The 18,901-nt window shown below is 40.9% G+C and overlaps 2 protein-coding genes across 4 annotated transcripts in view; both read right to left on the reverse strand.

The window, feature by feature from the left end:
* PTPRB (protein tyrosine phosphatase, receptor type B) overlaps window positions 1-15,107 on the reverse strand; it is a 64,256-nt gene extending 49,149 nt beyond the window's left edge. The window contains exons 1-3 of the mRNA XM_017733096.1: window positions 15,003-15,107; window positions 13,340-13,729; window positions 4,670-4,923 (exon numbers count right to left, since the gene is read on the reverse strand). Coding sequence (XP_017588585.1) covers window positions 4,670-4,923; window positions 13,340-13,729; window positions 15,003-15,057 — 699 coding nt within the window. The 5' untranslated portion in view covers window positions 15,058-15,107. The remainder of the gene's footprint in view (window positions 1-4,669; window positions 4,924-13,339; window positions 13,730-15,002) is intronic.
* Window positions 15,108-15,796: 689 nt separating this feature from the next.
* PTPRR (protein tyrosine phosphatase, receptor type R) overlaps window positions 15,797-18,901 on the reverse strand; it is a 127,163-nt gene continuing 124,058 nt past the window's right edge. For 2 of the 3 annotated variants that reach the window (XM_017733235.1, XM_017733232.1), the window contains one exon: window positions 15,801-17,010. In XM_017733235.1, the coding sequence (XP_017588724.1) occupies window positions 16,917-17,010 (94 nt within the window). In that variant the 3' untranslated portion in view covers window positions 15,801-16,916. Of the gene's footprint in view, window positions 17,011-18,901 lie in introns of all 3 variants that reach the window. The other variant, XM_017733233.1, reaches the window with a different exon arrangement.

Consider the following 18,901-nt stretch of genomic DNA (forward strand, 5'->3'; position numbering starts at 1 on the left):
ACCCCCCCCCCGCCGACTTCCGCAATCAAGAGGCGATTTCCTCGCGTCTCGCTGCGGGGGGCGAAGCCCGGCGATTCGGGACCTGCCGCCCACCGGGCAGGCAACCGGCCCCGGGGTGCCGCCCCTCTCTCCTTAAGGATCCCACGTTCCTCCCTGCTCCTCTCCCACCCCACCTCCCTTCCTTCCTCGCCGTTTCCTCCTCATGTCGGTTTTCCCCTGGGTCTTGTCTTCCCAAGCGTTCCTCCCGGCGCACGGGGCCCCTCAGCGGTGCCGCTGTTGGGGCGCGGCACTATTGTCTCACCTCACTTGGCGCTGCCTTGCCTTGTCTCGTGGTTGCATCGACTCACAATGTCTTCTTGCCTCTGCCCCACCTCCCAGCTGCCTTGTCTCATGCTGGTCTTGCCTTATTCCCACCTTGCCTCTTGCCTGCCTCACCTCACGGCTGCCTTGCCTCGTGTGGCTCCTTCTCCTCCTGCCTGCAACTCCTCTTGGCCACCTCGCCTTTCACTTGCTTTACTCCATGGCCACCTTACCTTGCATACCTGCTCTCCTCACACCTGCCACCCTTCACAGCCATCCCACCTCCTCTTGGCCTCAGCTATGACAAACCCACCACTCCAGCTCCCGCATCCCAAACTCTGATGTTTTTAAGGGTTAACCATAGACCACCAAGGCCTCCATTCTCTCCCTGGTCATGTGGCACTGCAACCAGAGGCCTTGTGTCCAGGAGAGCCCAGCAGAGCCCAACACTGAGCTCCTGCCTGCAGCAGCAGAGTCTGTCTGTGAGTGGCCAAGCCATCTCCGTTTTCTGTTTCAACTCATGTCCTCGAAACAGTTCCTTCCCACATCCCCTGAAAAACTCCCAAGCTAAAATTACACACACCATGGAAAGCAAGAAAGTCTCCCTGTTTCCTGACTGCATCAATAAAGCTGTGTGCAACTCCGAGATTGGTACAGCCAAAATGAGAGTTTTCCATTTCTGTTATGCATGCCCGTTTCCTTCTTGTTTAACTATCAGCCTCTGAAAACTCGCATATAAGTGTGTACGTGGGGTGACAGAGAAGAAGTGTGGGCAGAAGCATTTTGCACCTTCAGATATTCAAATACACAATAGCAGCCATGGAGTGAATTTGGGGGTGCACAAAAGAGAAGGAAATGGACATTTACTTTCTTCATTGGGAATGGCATTTTTCTGCATACTTCTGTGTTGCATTATGCATGGCGGATTTTAACTTTTAAAAGCAGTACCTCAAGCAAATTCAACACCATCTCTGTATCACTTTTGCCCTCTTTGAGTGAGAAAAAGGCTCTGGGTTTACAAACATTAGTCTGCCTTTTAGGGGGGCTGCTGCTCTAGAACTTTTCTGGGCACCAGCCTGTAAAACAAGATACAAATATGTGAAAAACTAGCTCTCCTTCTTCTGTTCTGAAATCAAAAGTCTGAGCACTCAAGGGTGTTACCTGCACCTACAGAAAACTTCATCTGTCCCATTGGAGCTCCATGCCTGGTCCTAGGGACATGGCACTGAAAGTGTTGTGCTGTACTTTGCAAAGCTGAGGATAATTAATAACTTTATGATCATTGCCTTAAGTGACAATATAAATCTGTGTTGGTTATTATGCCATTCTCAAGCCCATCACAGAAGATCTCCCTTGGAAGAGATGTTTTACGTACTTCAGACAGAAGGAGGAACCAAGCCCCAAAGAGCTAGCACAGGAATAATCATACCATTGATGGGAAACACAAGGTGTGCTTCTTAGACCTAAACTGGGACTAAAATGACATAAATGTCTTGTAAACATTTAAGGTGAGTGTTTTACAGTGTGATTTCTTCTTTAGGTGATCATGCTTTTTGGACTTAACGGCATAAACCACACCAATACTTTTCTAGCACTGGAGAAGTGCAAATCTGAAGGCTTATTGGGATGTTTGGATTACTTCAAAACCCTCTCTGAAAATTAAAACGTTCAGGGTAACCTGCTTTTTCTTGAAAAGTGGAGCTCACGTTAGAACAAGGATTTTTGAAAACATCCATGACCAGAACTTGCAGGGAAGATATAATTTGGATATTTAGATGGAAGTTATTTAAGCAGATGTAAAAAGTAAAAGGAAAAAAACCCCAACATAATCAACACTGCAAACATCAAATTCGGGAAAAAAAGTGGAACCTACCACAAGTGAAACTTAAAGACTTTTGGAAATAAATGCCTGTTTGTCTCTTCCAGATAGCATAAGATAATGTGTGGAGGAAAATGATGTTACTGCTTCTCAGAAGTGCTCATAATTTAGAAGTTCCTACTTTATTACTCTTATTCCTGCTATCATAAAATCTTTACTTTTTTGTATTAGTAGGAAGGTACTGGTTTATTACAGGTTTTGAGACTTCCTTCTGTATGTTATTCAGCAAAAGCTGCTACACAGGTAAGGTCTGACACAGACGCCTATGCCAGCACTGGAATAAAACTGGAGGGGTCCATCATTCACTGGTGGCAATATATTTATATAGAATAGCCAATATAATGCAAGTAATTATTTCCAGACTGGTAGTGAATAAATGGGCTTTTAGTAAATCAGCAGTCACACAGTCTTTAACACTTACTGATCTGTGTGGCAAGCCAAGAAACTAAACTGAAAAAAGAACTGGAAGTGAGTTTTGGGAGTTGCCGGACGTGTCTCTAATAGCAGGCTCCAAAGTCCCTTTCAGACACTTTCCCAAGGTTTCCTGATTTTTTTTTTTTTAACACCAACCTCTCTGTCTCTCTAATCAAGAGGAAATGGGCTTTGCATAGCTTTTGTCATGGATTCAAAGTGCAAGCTGCAGTTTCACTTGAAATCCAAGGCAGCTCTAAACCAAACATTTTGTTCAATTGAAATGTCACTATTGTCCCCCCAAAATGGGTATGTGCACAGCCAAATAACAACATGGCTTTACTTCTGCAAACAAGAGGCCCCAGCCTGGGCAAATGCAGTTCATAAGAGGTATTGTCTTCCTCACAACAATACTCAGCACTTAGTCTATGTGTTTTCAAAGTATCATATTAAATCTAGTTAATCCTTTAAAACATCCCCGAAGTTTGACAAAAAATGTTTTAACTCCACGCTAAAGACTGGGAAACAGAGATGGAGGCCAAAGATTTTAAATTTTTGTGTCTAAATTGGTATATCTAGATTCAAATGTCCAGAGCCAGTTGGAGGCTACAAGAGAAAGCTATTACTGATTTTTTTCCCCGTAGCTATGCTTAGATGGCTTATCCACAGAATTCTGGTTCGAAAGTTTTGACGTAAGCAGCTTGCTCGGTGCAAATGATGTAATTCAGGAGGTGAAGTGGTGTAGAAACACCAGAGGCAGTAGCTTCTGTTCAAATGGTGCCATTTCTCTAGCTCTGGCAGGATTACGTAGCAGGAGTGCAGTAGGATTATGCAGTAGGAGTGCAGTTTGGGTAATACCTGATTTTATAGGACATTTCCATTTGGGAGGAACCAGTATTCTGTGCAGGAGGTATGCAAATGAACGGAGGGCATGAGGAAATAAGCTCAGCCTGCCTGCACAAAGCCAGAAAGATCATATTTGAAAAGAACTGCATCAGTTATGGAACGGGGTGCAGTGCATCCATCCTTGGCTCAGTCCCTTGCCCTCAGCAGCATTAGAACAGCAGTATATAACCATCAAGTTTATGGACCCTGACACTCTGTCCACAGCCTTCCCAAACATAAAACACATTTCTTAGTCTTATCTACTCCAACATACATAGTAACGGTAGTAACTGAAACATGTCTGCCTGTCCCAATACACTGAGTGTAGTGTGGTCTCCTGGAAGACAAGCCACAGGGAATTTAGGGATTTTCAGTTCTAAACCACTATGTGGTAATAGTGATACAGTGACCAATAATATCCTGCATGCTTTAGCTCTAACTGCCCATACACACTCTGCCAATGGTGATGCCAGATTTGCTCTCAGATTACTGAACTGGGTCTTGCAGTAAAGGAAGACTGGAAATTGATTTGGAGGTACTGAATGCCTGCCATTTTCTCCTTCTATGGCTGGGACTGGCAGCCCCATTACCCTCCTCTGCCAGGGTGGTTTGTGGTTGGACAGAGCAAAGACCAAGTGTCTGTATGTCTCCACTCTGCCTATCAGCCAGTAGATAAGCTGACCATGGCCAAGGCCAGGATTCCTTTCAAGGCCAGTTAAAGCATTTGGATTTCTCTTGCTTTGATCTGTAAACAATGTATGTAATTATCTGTAAATAAGGTCATTGCACACTGTAATTCTTAGCATGTCATTAGAGCTAGACCACCACATCATGCACCAAGCAATAACAGAGTCACTGCGACCAGATACCCAGGCTCCTGTGGGTCCTGCCACATCCAGGAGCTTTCCATTGCTTCTCACATACCCTGATTATTTCCCTTCAACTTTTCCCAGTGCAATGTGCACACCAGGATTGGGCTGTACAGAAGAGGCAGAATTTTTCTGCAGCTATGCTTCTAGCAAATGACATTGTCAGCATGAACATCAAAACAAAGCATCCCACCAAAAAAAGAACAAAGCTTAGTCCTGTAGCTATTTTTTTTAGGTTTTGGTTTGTTGTTTTTTTAAGCCCACAAAACATCCACTTGTAATAGCTATCAGGCTCCACAGAGTGGAGCAGGCTTAATAAAAATCAGTAATTCTTCTGTCTTACCTCTTCTGTAGTGCTAGAGTATGGAAGAGTCGTTGGAATCCAGGCTTTCTCTGTTACTGCAGATTTCAAGTCGAAATAGAGGTTTTCAATGGGATTTTTACTGAAGTGTTCAGTCACTTTGCTGATGAACATCTCTGTGCTGCTCTTCAACACATTTTCAGGCCTAGAAGTAACAGCATTTGAAGAGGGGGATGTAGTTCTAGTAGTCCACACAGAAGTGTCTGCATCTTGTAGATCTAAGACAAACAAAGGAAAGTAATTAAAATCAGCTCTACATTTTTATAAACAATTCATTAGATTCAATAAATGTGGCTGATACAACTTCCAAGTAGTTTAAGTGCACCTATCAGTTCTACTTTTTTTGTTTGTTTGTTTTCAGTGTGAACATATGTTTTTGCATCAATACCAAAGCCTGCAAAACACAACCAGAAAAAAAATAATGCCCCTAAACATTCATACCATTAATTTTAAATATAGTCCATCAGTGATTCTGAAGTGAAGAGAAAGGTTGTACTTCGTCATTAAGGGCAAAATGTTTTCACTTGCAACTTTTTCACTTGCTTGTATCTATCAATGGCACACAGTATCAGCTTTATTGTCAACCCTCTCCCCTCGTTTCTACCTGCATGGGCCATATTCTCATCCGCCTTTTTTTGGTGTAAGTTTAATACATGGCTGTATTCAGTATAATTTTTCAAGATGATTTTTTCAAGATTTTTTTTTCTCAAGATACTTGTTCAAGATAAGTTCCATGTGCCCACATGAACGTTTCTCTTGCTCTCTAAAATCGGTCTTATGCAGACCCCATGCTAGTCCCTGACTGTTGCCTTCCCAAGGCTCAGCTAATGACCTATCACTTAACTGAAGTACCTGTAAATACGACAGCGGATTCGCTTTTTTAGTCACGTATCCTTCAGAGAAAGCCAAAGTTGCAATTAGAACTCAGGAAAGATTTTACTACACATTTTTCCTCCACATTTTCATGGCTCTTCCTCCCCATTGGTATGTATTTAATATCCTTTCTTTGTGGCTGTGAGGGCAGGGTTCAAGCTGTGGTGGCCTCTACATCTGGTAGCATCACATTTCAGCTAAACTATTGGAATTACTCACTGGCCCCTTCTCACAAAAAGCTGCCCTGCCATTGCTGTAACACAGCTAGTGTGTATTGGCTCAATGCCCAAGACACTTTGTCTGTCCTTGAACTAGGGTCTCCAGCATGACAGAACCTTGTTTTGCTGCTGAGCCACTGGGCTGGTTGCCATTTATAACAATTTTAGCTCACAAATCCTTTAAAAACAAAGTAGTGAGTGGGTTAAATTGCAGCAGAAGCTTTCAAATCCAATTACTTGGTGTGCAATTATGATGTCTTAGCTGGCCAATGTGTATTACCTCTTACCCAAAGGAGCAGTGGGTGAGCTTCTACGAAATCAACATTATCATTTTTTTTGTGTATGCGTAAATATGTATGTTAACATGTTTATGTAAATAAATTTGCAGCACTCTCATTTGCACAGAAAAGTGATATTGTAAACCCTAGTAGGAGACATTTCCATGCAAGTGTTTCCTGTGCTTGACAGCACAGTGCATTCACCTGGTACAGGGTTCTGGAACGTTTTGAAAAGTAATGGTTTACTGGAATGGGTTGGTATCCAGAGTAGATGTTTTCCTTCCTTTTATCTAATTGTGCTTCTCTGGAAATAAAAAAAATTCCAAGTCTCCAGTAAATTACAAAAAAAGCTGATCGAATCTCTTTCCAAATCAAGGCAGTGAAAACAATACTACAGATCCAATTCTCTCTTACACTTGTGCAAAGGGTTTCATCAAAACTTCAGGTCTGGTCCAACTCTGCACAATCATCTTCATGCTGCTGCCTTTGCAGAACCCCATGTGGAGAGCCTAAGGTGCAGAGTCTGCTGTGGTCCTGTGTCACATACCTTCATAGTTCCCACGAGAAGGACAGGAACCTTGTGCTCAAGCTGTCATCACCTGCTGCAACAAACTCGTTAGCTGGCACAAGTCCAGACTTAGTCTAGATTCCATGTCAGTCATTTTTCTTGGAGATGTCCTATTAGTTGTGGGTCTCTGAAAGTCTACAGTAACCAACTAGAAATCCTAGCCCCAAGGACTTGGAAAGAGCTCTATGCCTCTCAGATATCTCAGCAGATAGAACTTACTGATAGAAGGACAACAAAAAAGGGTATGTCTGAGCAGCCAGCAATTGCTTAGGAGAAGAGGCCACTCAGTTGAGCTCCTAAATATACATTTACACACTCAACATGAAAACATGCTAAAAAAAAAAAAAAAAATCTTGGCTTAATTTACAGACAAATAGCAGTGATTCCAGCAGGAAGGCGTTTGCATTCCAGTGCAATTGTGTTTTAGGAAAGCTGCTCCTCCATAAAAGGGAAGCTGGTGCTGCCAGTGACATTTATGGGACTCAGCAGCCAGGATAACAGGCATTCTTGGTGCAGGAGTGGAGGGGAGAGCTCGACTGTCCTGGAAGCAAAACACTTGGTCCTCAGAAAAGTTCCACCAGCCCAAAGAGGTCCCATGAACAAGCATTTGGTCACTGCATGACCCAACTCTTCTTGTTAAGCTTTGGGCTATTCTGGGTTTCCAGCTAAAGGATCTTTCCCAGAAAATGCCGGTTACAGTCTGTTACCTGTAACCTATGGGTGGAAGTGACTTGTATATAGCACTACACCATACTGGAACTTCAGATATATGTACCAGTACCGTCCATATATCCTACAGTGGACTGACTAATGTGGTTCATATCTGCACCACTTTAAGAAAGTCAGAATCCATGTTTATATTTTAAGTAAAACCACTATTGTGATCCTAGCATAAGAACCCTCATAGCCCTTCCTCAGCAGCAGGCACTTAAGAAACAAAACTGCATATTATAAGGCCTATGTAGCAGATTTCTACACAACTTGAGTTCCAATTTTTTTAAGCAGAAAAAAACTCACCTCCTCTGTGGACATTAGTAAAGTACACAGAAATCTCAACACTGGGATTTTTCATACGTGTTTAGCATTGTTCTAGCAGCCTCTTTGGAAATCAGTCATAAAATTGTTTTTGGGAACAGAACAACAGCACTGACACTGATGTTGATCACTAGTGTCTGGATGATATACAATGTGTGAACATAATATTGTAATCATCAGTAGCACACCCAGGAGAAATTATGATGTTCTGACTAAGTGCATATTTCATCCACGGGGTGTACTGCAAACCACATCCATCCACACAGCAGCAGGCTGCTTACAAGGAAGGGAATTCCACACTTTTGCATGTATGATTAGCAAAAGTGCTGATTAGTTGTCAAGAACTGAGAACCCTACAGTGGTGCCTTCAGCCTTAGCTGAGCTGGCACAGTGCAGCTTTCTGAAATAGCTCACATTGTACGGATCTGCCTACTCTATTAGAACACAGTTTCAGAAAACTAAGGCTGAACTGCTAGTGAAACATAATTGAATCAGATATCTAGTGTATAAGTTAAAAAATACTCTGTAAGACTGCATCTAACTCACTGCAAGACTTGAAACAATAAGGGATTGCTTTAAGATCTCTTTATGTGCAGGACAAGATGAATTATCTTTTTAGCTAACTATTTGTAACTAAAAAACTAATTCAGATTTCTGTTGTATGTAGGAGTATGACAGAAGAACAAAATCCACTAAATGTCCTTTCTTTCCCCTTCAATGTTGACTTTTAAAACCTCTAAAAAATCCATTCTGCTTGAAAATTTTTACCTTCTTTAGTTGAATGTTGTAGAAGTTAGTATCTCATTTGTATCTCATGTCAGAGAAATTGAATGTCTCAAACTCCAGTCTCATCCTGAGCTGCTCTTTTACTTCCCTGTTTTTGAAATGCTGAAGTAGCCACTTAAAGGTTCTTTCAGCATCAGTGGTAGCATTAGCCACTTAAAGGTTCTTTCAGCATCAGTGGTAGCAGAACACCCATATAACTATGATGATTACATCATTGCTGTACCAGCCCTATTTCTGACACTATGGGTAGTTCCAGCTCACCCTGAAGTGGATTTTTGGTCACTGGAAGGACATCTAGATTCCATTAACTCCATGGATCACACCTCTACGGAAGAGAGCTCAGAAACTTAGTAACTATGGAGACACCTAGGTCTTGGTTCAGTTGCCTAAACCTACTGGAATCTGAACTGCCCTAGGGCATCTCAGGCATCTGCCCAGGGCTCTCATAACACTTATGGGAGACATATGTCTTTCTGGGCTGGCAGTCAGAGATCAAGTGGAATATCCTGGAGCATCTCAACTGACAAAAAGCACTTGCTGAGATAAGTAAAATAATCACTTCCTTCAGACACCTACACCTAGAAGTTCAAACCCACTCCAGCTTCTACATGGAGGTCCACACAAAAGAGAGAATATAATAATGAAAAACACCAGCATAGTTGTTTGGAATTGGCATCTTTGTTGGCACTTCCAGAAGATGAAATCATAAAGCAGGACTTCCCATCCTCCTGATTGCTCTGGGAAGCTGTGCCTATTGTTCCATTTTTTCCCCATGAAAGTAGCTGAGCTGGTTTTGTTCTATATTCTTTGTGCTGTGGCTCACTGAGACTTCGAAAATTTACAAAGCCCAAAGACCTAGGCTACACTGCAGATTTCTCCATTTCTTTTTAGAAAATCTAAACTCACATTTATCTTTGAGCTTCTGTCAATATGCTATTGGATTGTGTACAAGATCTCGTAACCATGTCCAAGGATCTGACATTGATGCCTCTCTTTGTCCAGATGGAGCTCAGCAAAAGTGGTCAGCCATGAAAGAAAGATTCAAATAATTTTTGATATTTCATGGGTTCACACAGATGTTAGCAAACTCTTATACTTACAAAACCCTATAAAATAACTTGGAGAGATTAAAATGAATTTCAGTGAATGTATTTTAGGAAAAATGTTTTGGGTCAACTTAAAGGCGGATTGAAAATACCTTTTATCACTGTTCTAATTTATCCTGAAGGAACTTGTAAAAGTTACACACACTAAAAATTCCAACCTGTACTGAACTTACGGATGGATTATTGCAGTATCTACAAACACTAAAGGTGTGGAAAGCTTAAAGCCTAAAGGTCTTTACATTATTTAAAAAATGGGTAAGAGTTGCTGCCTTTTCTGTGCTTCTGCCACCTTTCTTTGGTGCTTTTCCACCTTCCCAAGGGTCCCAAGAAGACGCATGTGCTTCCCTTTCCATGTTCTGCAGTTGCTACTGCTGCTTCAGTGGTTTAGAGCATGCTTGGAGTGTGCACTGCTCTGGTCTCTTCTGTGATCCATCTCAGCCACTGAAGCATCAGCAGTGGGATGTGAACTTAATTAGCTGAAGTTCTGATTATGAAGCAGTTAAACTGGAAGGGGGATAAAGGGAAGAGAGAAGCTCATGTGAAAGAAATTATCCTGGACAAGAACCAAGGGTAGAAAAAGCGGAAGCAACAGTGTGAATGTCAGGTGGCCCATCAGACTTCAGCTCATACCTGGTATCTAGTATTTTGTCTATTTTAGGCTGCAAACAAGCAAGATATAGAAAGATGTTGTAGTTGTTATTTGAATTTCTTGTCCAACATGTTTTATATCTTTGGAAATCCCATTATGGTTCTTCAGTGCTTGGCACACAACTGTAAGTGAATCCTCCACGAAATCAGCTACTCTTTTTGAATGTCTTGATATCCACAGCTCTAGGGTTGTCCTTACCATGTATGGTATAAGAGAAATGCAAGGAAGAGCATCATATTACAAAACAGTTCATGTCACCTTCTGTATCCAGACTGCTCTACAGCCTGTGTGGCAGTCTCTAGAGCTCAGTGTGTAACTGCAGCATACAGCTTGGCCTTGTGTCTCCTTATTTGAACTACTGTCTACTTAGTGAATAATTTTTGGTCAGCAGTGGTTTTGAGGTTTGTTGGTAATATTCAAGGTACCACATAGCATGCATCTGTTCTTAATTGGATATTTTATTAAAATTAACCTACCTAGAACAAAAGAAGCTTGTAAGAATTGCTTATGCAGCTCAGGAGTGACATCAGTGTTAGTGTGTCAGCATTCATGGTGGACATTTGTTCTACAACTGTTATTTACATGCAACAGTCTTCGTTCTTTTCAGTCATCCCACCCTTCTACATCTTTACCTGCCCCATCTTTTCCTCCTGCCTGTTTCCATTCCTGTTCCTTCTCCTGGTTTCTGAGCTTAGAGAAGCTCTGAACCCAACAGCAGGCTGGTGAAAAGAAGGCTTTAGCACTACTGAGATTTTTTTCTTTCTCTGCCCAGAATGTCCTCAAGAATTTGGTGGGAAATGAAGTGTCACTTTCTCAAGGGATATTCATACCTTATGACTGTTCTTCATGTCAGCTGTTTCAGCTGGAGGCCAGATTCAAACATGAGTTTGTGTGAGAAGGACTGTTTGCTGCTAGATTTAGAATCATCTCTGAGTGAGCAGAGATGGGATACATACCCAAATTGATCCTGATTTATACCAACAATCATTTAGGTCAGGACTGTTACAAAACATGTAAATCCAAACACATCTCAGATGGCTGATTTGAAATCCAAATCCAAGCTCAGACTTTCCCCAAGCTCAGAAAAATCGTGCTTGATATTTGAGTAAGGTCCAGAATAAAAGGTAGTTGCAGTTACTGGGTTTGGTGCTTGTACTCTGTCTGGGATGATGTTTGGAATGCAATTCAGTGAGCTACTCCTATGCCAAAATATAACTATTTTTATGAGTACTGTGAAAACAGAGGATAAATTGTAGCAAAATATGGTGTTAGTCAGGAGTAGAAAAACCTACAGCCATTTCAGCTCCAAAGATTTTGCTCAATTTTTACTATCTTAGCTAAATATAGACCAAATATGTTATTCTAGGCTGATCCACTTCTGCTTATACTGAAAGCAGATAGATGTTTTGGAAGACTAATTTTACACATTCAGTATTGAAAATTTTGACATGCATATGGATGCCATGACCAGAATTGGGGGCATTAGATTTTGTTCTCATAGTACTTACTACTATTTGAAAAATTAATCTCTTTGCACTATTTCCACTTTATGAGCTTCTTATATTCCTAAAATACTTAGGTATTGAGGATTATAATGTTTTGTTGATTTGTCAGCAGACCTTCCCAGAGCTGTGAAAAATAAGGTAAGTAACACTCTTAGAAAGGATTGACAGGCCTGTCTATGGAGAAAATTTCAGGAAAATTAAGGTAAGTTAATTTAAGAAATGAGCACAGTAAATAGAGGAGAAGGTGCTTTAATATCCCATGACAATTGTCTTAGTGCTTATTGGTCTTAAATTGCTTCTCCTGTGAGGATGATTAAGAAAAGTATACAAGGTTACTTTAACTTTGTGAGGCCACACTCCATCCAGCTATCTAAAGGAAAAAACACTACCTGTGTACCTCATCTGAATGGTTCATAGTGTCTTTGAATATGCGAGCCATATACACCCCACAGGATTTAAAATGATTTTGCCTTTTTAATCTCTAAAATATAGGAGGGCTGGGATGGCATCATGGCCACTTTTCCATTCCCTGATTCTGGAAGCTATCCTTTCATACCTCCACTCAGGTGAGTAGTCCTGGTCCTATGAGTAGAGTTCTGCAAGTGCAAATTTGCTGAAAAAAATGGTGCCCTGCCTTACAATAACTAGGAGTTTAGACAAAATGAGGATTTGGTTTAAACATTCTGAAAATCTGGCTATATGTAAACGTTTTGGGTCATTTTGTTAACCCTGTAAAGACAAGAATTAACTCTTCCCCAGTAAAAAGATATCTGTAGGTTGTTCTTATTTACTATGAAGAACTGCTTAATAGTGCACAAGAACAGTATTAACAGGATTACCAGGAAGGCTCAACAACAGGACTTGAAGAAAGCATTATTCAGCAGTATTCAAACCCTCTCTTCAAACCATTCTACCCTCCATTTTGCCATGGACATGTAAACCCACAACTACACAGATATACTGGTAGGTGTCTGTAGGTGTGTGCACAGACCTTTGCATTTCAGGGTGCTATTCCATAAATTACTGAGACTTTTGATTCAGTTCATTATTCTCAGGATTTTGAGTGTTCTCATGTATATGGCATCTAGGAGCAAAATTACACTGAGTAAACGAATGAATGTGTAAGCCATGACTGTTCTAATTATGCATTTAGGTTAATCAGAGAAATAATTGTGCATGTGTTTGATTTTCAGACATGTTCTTGCTCTTGACAGATTGAATCTGGATTTGTATGATAACGTGAATGGGGAGGAGAACTTCTTTGCATCCACATTTTAAAAAGTACTAGGAATTAGTACCCAGAGTTTAGAAATGGAAAAAGGAAATGACGCAGTAATAGTGAGCTGAACTTACACATAAACACATTGATCCAAAGATTGGGAGTAGACAAAAGGAGAGACATCCTGAAAATATAAAGTGACTTAAAAACTCCACCAGTTGTGAGAAAGACAGCATTCATCTTAGCTGTTCTTTAGTAGTTCTCAAAATGCTTTCCAACTGTGAAAAACATTCTTCTGTATGAATAAAATACAATAATTTTTCACATTTGGGTTAGCATAACAGAGACATTTTTGTTACCAAAACTCCCAGGATATTTTCTTGAAGGAATAACTCACCTTGCTTTGAGCACAGATTTACATAAATAGGTTTTCCCGTCTCACTGGTTTTTAGCTGCATCCATGTATGAAGGTATTTTTTACTCCGCTTGGCCATTACCTTCTGACCTTGTTTTGTGAGAAAAAGAGAGCTGTTGGCCACCTTCAGGAGCCCATCCTCGTGGCAATTCCACCTGACTGCCTGGGGGCAATCGACGATGATGCTGCGAGACGACAGAGCAGAGCGCGTAGAGATGCTCAGGCACTGGGCAGACTTCACGTGGAGGAGCCTGTCATCTGCCATCCACTGCCACTTCTGGCTCAGGCTGGTCATATTGCACTTTTCCATAATGACTCCTCTCTTTTCTGAAAGACACTGCTGTTTCTGGACATGGATAATCAGAAACCCTTCTGGGAAAGGAAAATTCCAGAAAAATACAATAGATCACACATTAACTTGACAAAAAGAAAATTTTCAATGATTTAAAATACATCAGCAGATAAATCTCTCTTCCCACTTTCTATGTGTTGCACTTTTCATGAAACTTCCCGTAAGTTGAACCAATTTAAAATAAACCCTCCAAACACAACACCCACATGATGCATGTGCTGGTAATGTAAATAATGAAAATGAAAAACCCCAGACTATTGTAGCAAGGTTATGTTGACCTTCATAGAATATAAAAATAAGAAAAACTTAAACTGGATATAAAAGAAATCCAAGAACTATTAACTTCAAACACCAGTTCCTCATTTCCCCTGCTTGAAAGCATACAGAGATCTACATGAGTTCTCAGTCTCTGTTTCAGTTTTACAACACAGACTTTAAAAATTATAATTTACTGCCTGCAGGTTGTTTTAGTAACATTCATAATGTTTCTGAGGGAAACATATAGGAGGATATTCACAAATCTATGTTTCTCAGTGCCTGTGTTACAGGAATGGAGGTTCTTTACTGATAGGAAGTACATGTTCTACTGGATTAATCCCAACATATCTAGCTGTTAGCTTTGTGACCATTCCAATTCACATAAGATCAGCTCTCTGTCACCACGCTTAAAGATCAACACCAACTACTCAAATGAAGGAAACTACAATGCATTCATCAAAACCCCACGAAGTTACCAATGCAAAATGTGTACTTGTTACAGAACACAGAACCGGTTATTTCAAATGCAGCCTCCCTGCCATATCATGTTAATGTTGTTCTTGGTTTTTAATCTCAGTTACTCACATTTCCAGCCCCATTAGTTACAAAGTGCTAAACCAAATGTGTATTTATTTCCTTCAGTTGATGTTGTCATTCCCCTGTTTTTACAGACCTGGGTATTTTCTAACTAAGCATTACAGAAAGCTCCTGTCTCTCAAAGTTTCACAAAGTATGAATAAAAGATAGGAATCTCTCCTTTGAAACATTTGTCCCAAAAATTCAGCTCCTGGATTGTCTATCAGGAGATGTTCTTAAAAAAAGGAGATATATCTCCAGCATAGAAGAAGGCAGTTTATTTTCCTTTGGAAAGGAATCTAAACAGAACGGGCTATGTTGGCCCTGCCCCTCATTCCTCTGGTATGAAGCCCAGAGAAGAGCTGACTCGGTTTTTGTAAGTCACTGGCTGTGCCAGAGGGCTCTGCTCAGTGGCAGAAAGGACAATACAGCAGAGGGGATGTGGGGAGAGACACTTACCTGAGAATGTCAAGGCAAGACAGGTAGAAACCAGGACGTGAAATAAAGAATCCATTTTCCCTCTAGCAACTCCCCATGCTTCTCTTAAAAAAACCCACCTCAGATAAGTGAAGCGAAGGCTAGGAAGGAAATGTGCCTTCACAGGGGGAAAAAGTCAGTGACGAGCACTTCCTTCTATTCAATTGTTTTGGGGGGTTTTACAGCACTTTGTCCTTTTACATGATTCTTCGGTTTACTAGTTTGTTTATTTTGGAAAAATACAAGCAAAAGAGAAGTTTTCAAACACCTGGGAAATTAAAAGAGATTATATTGAATCTCTTTAGACTAAAAGAAAGGGGATCATACTTCTGTGTAATTTGTTGCCTGTGAACTATTACAAATCTATAGGTCATCTGGATGGTGCTGACTAAGTATTATCCAGGGAACAAACACGTATTTTTTTGTAACTACACATAATCAAGAAAAACCTCAATATTGATATTTCTAACTCCACAAGTTCTAAAAGCCAAGTGGAGGGTGAGGAGGAATGGAAAGAGGAGGAGGCAAAACTCTGGCATCTGTACCAGATCTTACAGAAACTCCCCCAGAGGAATCAAGTGATGCTGGGTTTGCCTTCCCATCAGGTAGTGCACCTTGCTCCATGTCAGTGGGGGATTCCCTGTGTCCTCTGGATTGGTTCCCAAGTGGTCTGAAGCCATGGTGGAGGCTAACCAAATTGTGCTGGGCTGAGCCTGTTTATGGGGGTACAAGAGTTTGTGTGCATTAACTACTCTATGCAAGAACAGAGACTTCAGTTACTATTTTATAGTAAGGGTAATTTATTAGCAGTATGAAGCAAAGTCAACATCACTGCATTAAAAACTCATTATACCCTGTAAACAGACCTCCCAGTGCTGTAAGTCATAATGCCAACTTCGCATATCTCTTAAAAACAAACTTTCACTGAACAATAAAGGAAACAGTCATAGCAGCATTTTCTTTCTTGTATAACCTGTCATGGAAGAGTCCGTATCACTAAAGGCATCCATCTCTTACTGAAAGAGACAGAGCAACATATGCAAAAATTTCTGTATTAATAAAAGACAGACAAATAGTTAAAATCCTTACCATTTAATATATGCTACAAAGTTTCTTTTAAAAGTAGAATGACTTACACAATTTACAAATACACTGGATTCAGGTCTGTAGCAGAAGCATGTTCTAAGACAATCAACAGTATAGGGTAAATACATACACACTGAATAACAGACATTGTGCTCTGCAACTGCTCTGTAAGACCTACAGTAAATACACATTTAATAGTTAGTAGTATGAAGAACATATATTTCCATATAAAATATTAACTGCTTTTGAATAGTTTCAAAAACAAGATCTTTAATTTTTTTATTATCTCCTTTTTTTTTAATCCATAGTTGAACACTTGCAATTTTAGCAGCAAGAATATTATGTGGCCAAGAAACAAGCTCACCACATAATCAGTAATAGCACTTTACAGTACAGTTGACAGTCCATTCACAAGACAGTTTGCAAACGTCAAAGCTTTTATACACTTGTTAAACATTTCTTCTGTAGAAGTCCCAATGTCCATCTGACTGCAGCAGTAGCATATACATACATTCCATATGGCAGATATCAGCATTACAGAATTAAACCATCTTTAGATACATACACAAAATCCATGTGTAGTTTCAGCACAGTACCTTCTTTATAAATCATTTTTGGGAAGCTCACAATACATTCATATATGGTAAGGGTCCAGCAATCTCTGTACTTTTACCAAACCGTCCACAATCCTTTCAGAAGTTGGCCTCAAAGCCGTCTTTCCCACTGCAGTAAACTCCTTGAAGAAGCTGCTGGTAGGTAATGAAACAAATTACCTCAAGAGACTGACATTCAGTTTCACTCTCCTCGGCTTCACTGGACAGCTTCTGCAGAAAGTCTGCTTTCATACAGACTCAGTGCATGGTGCACAAATTCATACTGCTCGCTGGTCTGAACCATTCCACCCCTGGAAAGGAAACACACTGGACTGAAATCCTATTTCTTAAGATTGTAACACCCTCCAGCTCCCACCAGCCCCATGACCACCAGATAACACAAGCCCTTTCCTCAATTTTTGACTTGGAGTTTGCTTGAGTAAGTGGGGAATTTTTGTCACAGCAGAATTACTTTCTTCATGACTTATGCCATCCAGCACATGCCCAATATGAAGAATTCCCAGTTCCATCAGGGTAAGAATTAGAGAAGAAAACATCTGGTATCTACAATGTTAAAACCTACATTTCAAATTCAGTATATTCAAAGAGAATTTTGCTCAATCACTTGGGCAAGGAAGGCCAGATACATGGATGCAGCATTACCACTGATGGAGCAAGGAAGTAGACAGAATCTGGCCTTTCATTTTTGTCCTTTACTAAAAATGCAACCTTCTGTGACACACAGATGGCCTGTGCAGAGAACAGCTCTTCCTGTCCTCTTTCTAAAGCCTACAATGCATCCTGTCCGAACAGCCACAACGTACAAAATTTTACAGCAGTGAATCATTTCACCACCAACAATGCAAAAGAGTTTAACCTAACCATAAAAAGAACTAGTTGCAGCCAGCTTGGATTAAATGCCTACATTTTATACATTCACCTGATAACAATCAATTTTTCAGGTCTAAGTATGAGGATCAAGTGCCACCTCTCCACTGCTGGTTGCAGTGTGGTAGGAAGGGGATGTCCTACAGGAGGTAGGTGTGGTAGGAGTGGTACCATTTGGCTCTGAAATTAAATTGAGCCTCTTTCTGTCAATACTGAGGTATTTGAAGTCTCTCTTCTCATGGAGCAAGGCCTCAAGTTTACTTAATTCCACTTCTATTATCTCATCTGCCAGGGTATTCAAAGCTATCTACTCTGCTTCTAGAAAAAAGCACCTGGTTCATCCTCAGTGTGCCCTGGAGCAGCTAGTTATCTTTGGGATGATGAAAGACTAAATGGCCTTAGCGAGGAGGAAGACATTAAGATATGTACCACATTTGGCTTCAGTTAGATCTTCATTGAAACATTCAAATTTGTGAGGTATTTGGATCCAGAGCACTGTTGGAGCCAGATATCTTACAGGAGCAGGTCTGACGATCTCATAAGATCCCTAACAACATATATGGTACTGCTATACCAAGCTATTTGAAAAATGGTAAAATTGCCTCAACAAGTGCTGTCCTTTAGTATCAGAGAAAGTTATCTACAACCACAAGGTCCTTTCATTTTCTTCAATGCTATTGGATGGCTGAATGGCCATGGCAGGAAAATCATAATTGAAATAATACCTACTTTAAGCAAGTGACCAGCTGTCTGTGTTCCTCCAATGAGCTCAGGAAAATGTAGAACACCTTTGAGTGAGCTGCATGGCTATTATGATATGCTATTCCTAGGAACAAAATCACAGGTCCCATGCAGCCCAAAATGCAGCACTCTTAGCTTTGCCATCAAAGACATCCACAAATTCCTAACTCTTGGCTGCCTTTTGCCTTCAGCTGCTTTCCTCTGTGTTTGTCCCCTGCCTGGAGATGCAGCGAGATACGAGAGGTGATGGGAGGGCTTTGCTCTGTCCTCTGTGCTGCCTTGTCTCCTTCCTTCCTCCTCACTGCTGTGTCCTGCTCTGCCCACGCAACCCCTTCCCAACCAGCTTTCCTCCCTGTCTTCCTCATCAATATTCCCCCAAGATGTTCTCTAAGGGAGTGCACTTCCCAGGTTAGATCTGCTGTGTGGAAGGGGTGGAGGAAGGGAATGTATCCAGGGAGAAGGACTTGGCAGGAAGGGCAGGTTAAAACAATTTTGGCTGCACTAGGCTGTTTGTGGTGGTGATCCTCGCTCCTTCCTCTTCAGTGATGAAGCAACATACAAAATCCTCAAGAA

This window comes from Corvus brachyrhynchos, unplaced genomic scaffold, assembly GCF_000691975.1.
Source record: "Corvus brachyrhynchos isolate BGI_N302 unplaced genomic scaffold, ASM69197v1 scaffold32, whole genome shotgun sequence".
NCBI lineage: Eukaryota > Metazoa > Chordata > Aves > Passeriformes > Corvidae > Corvus > Corvus brachyrhynchos.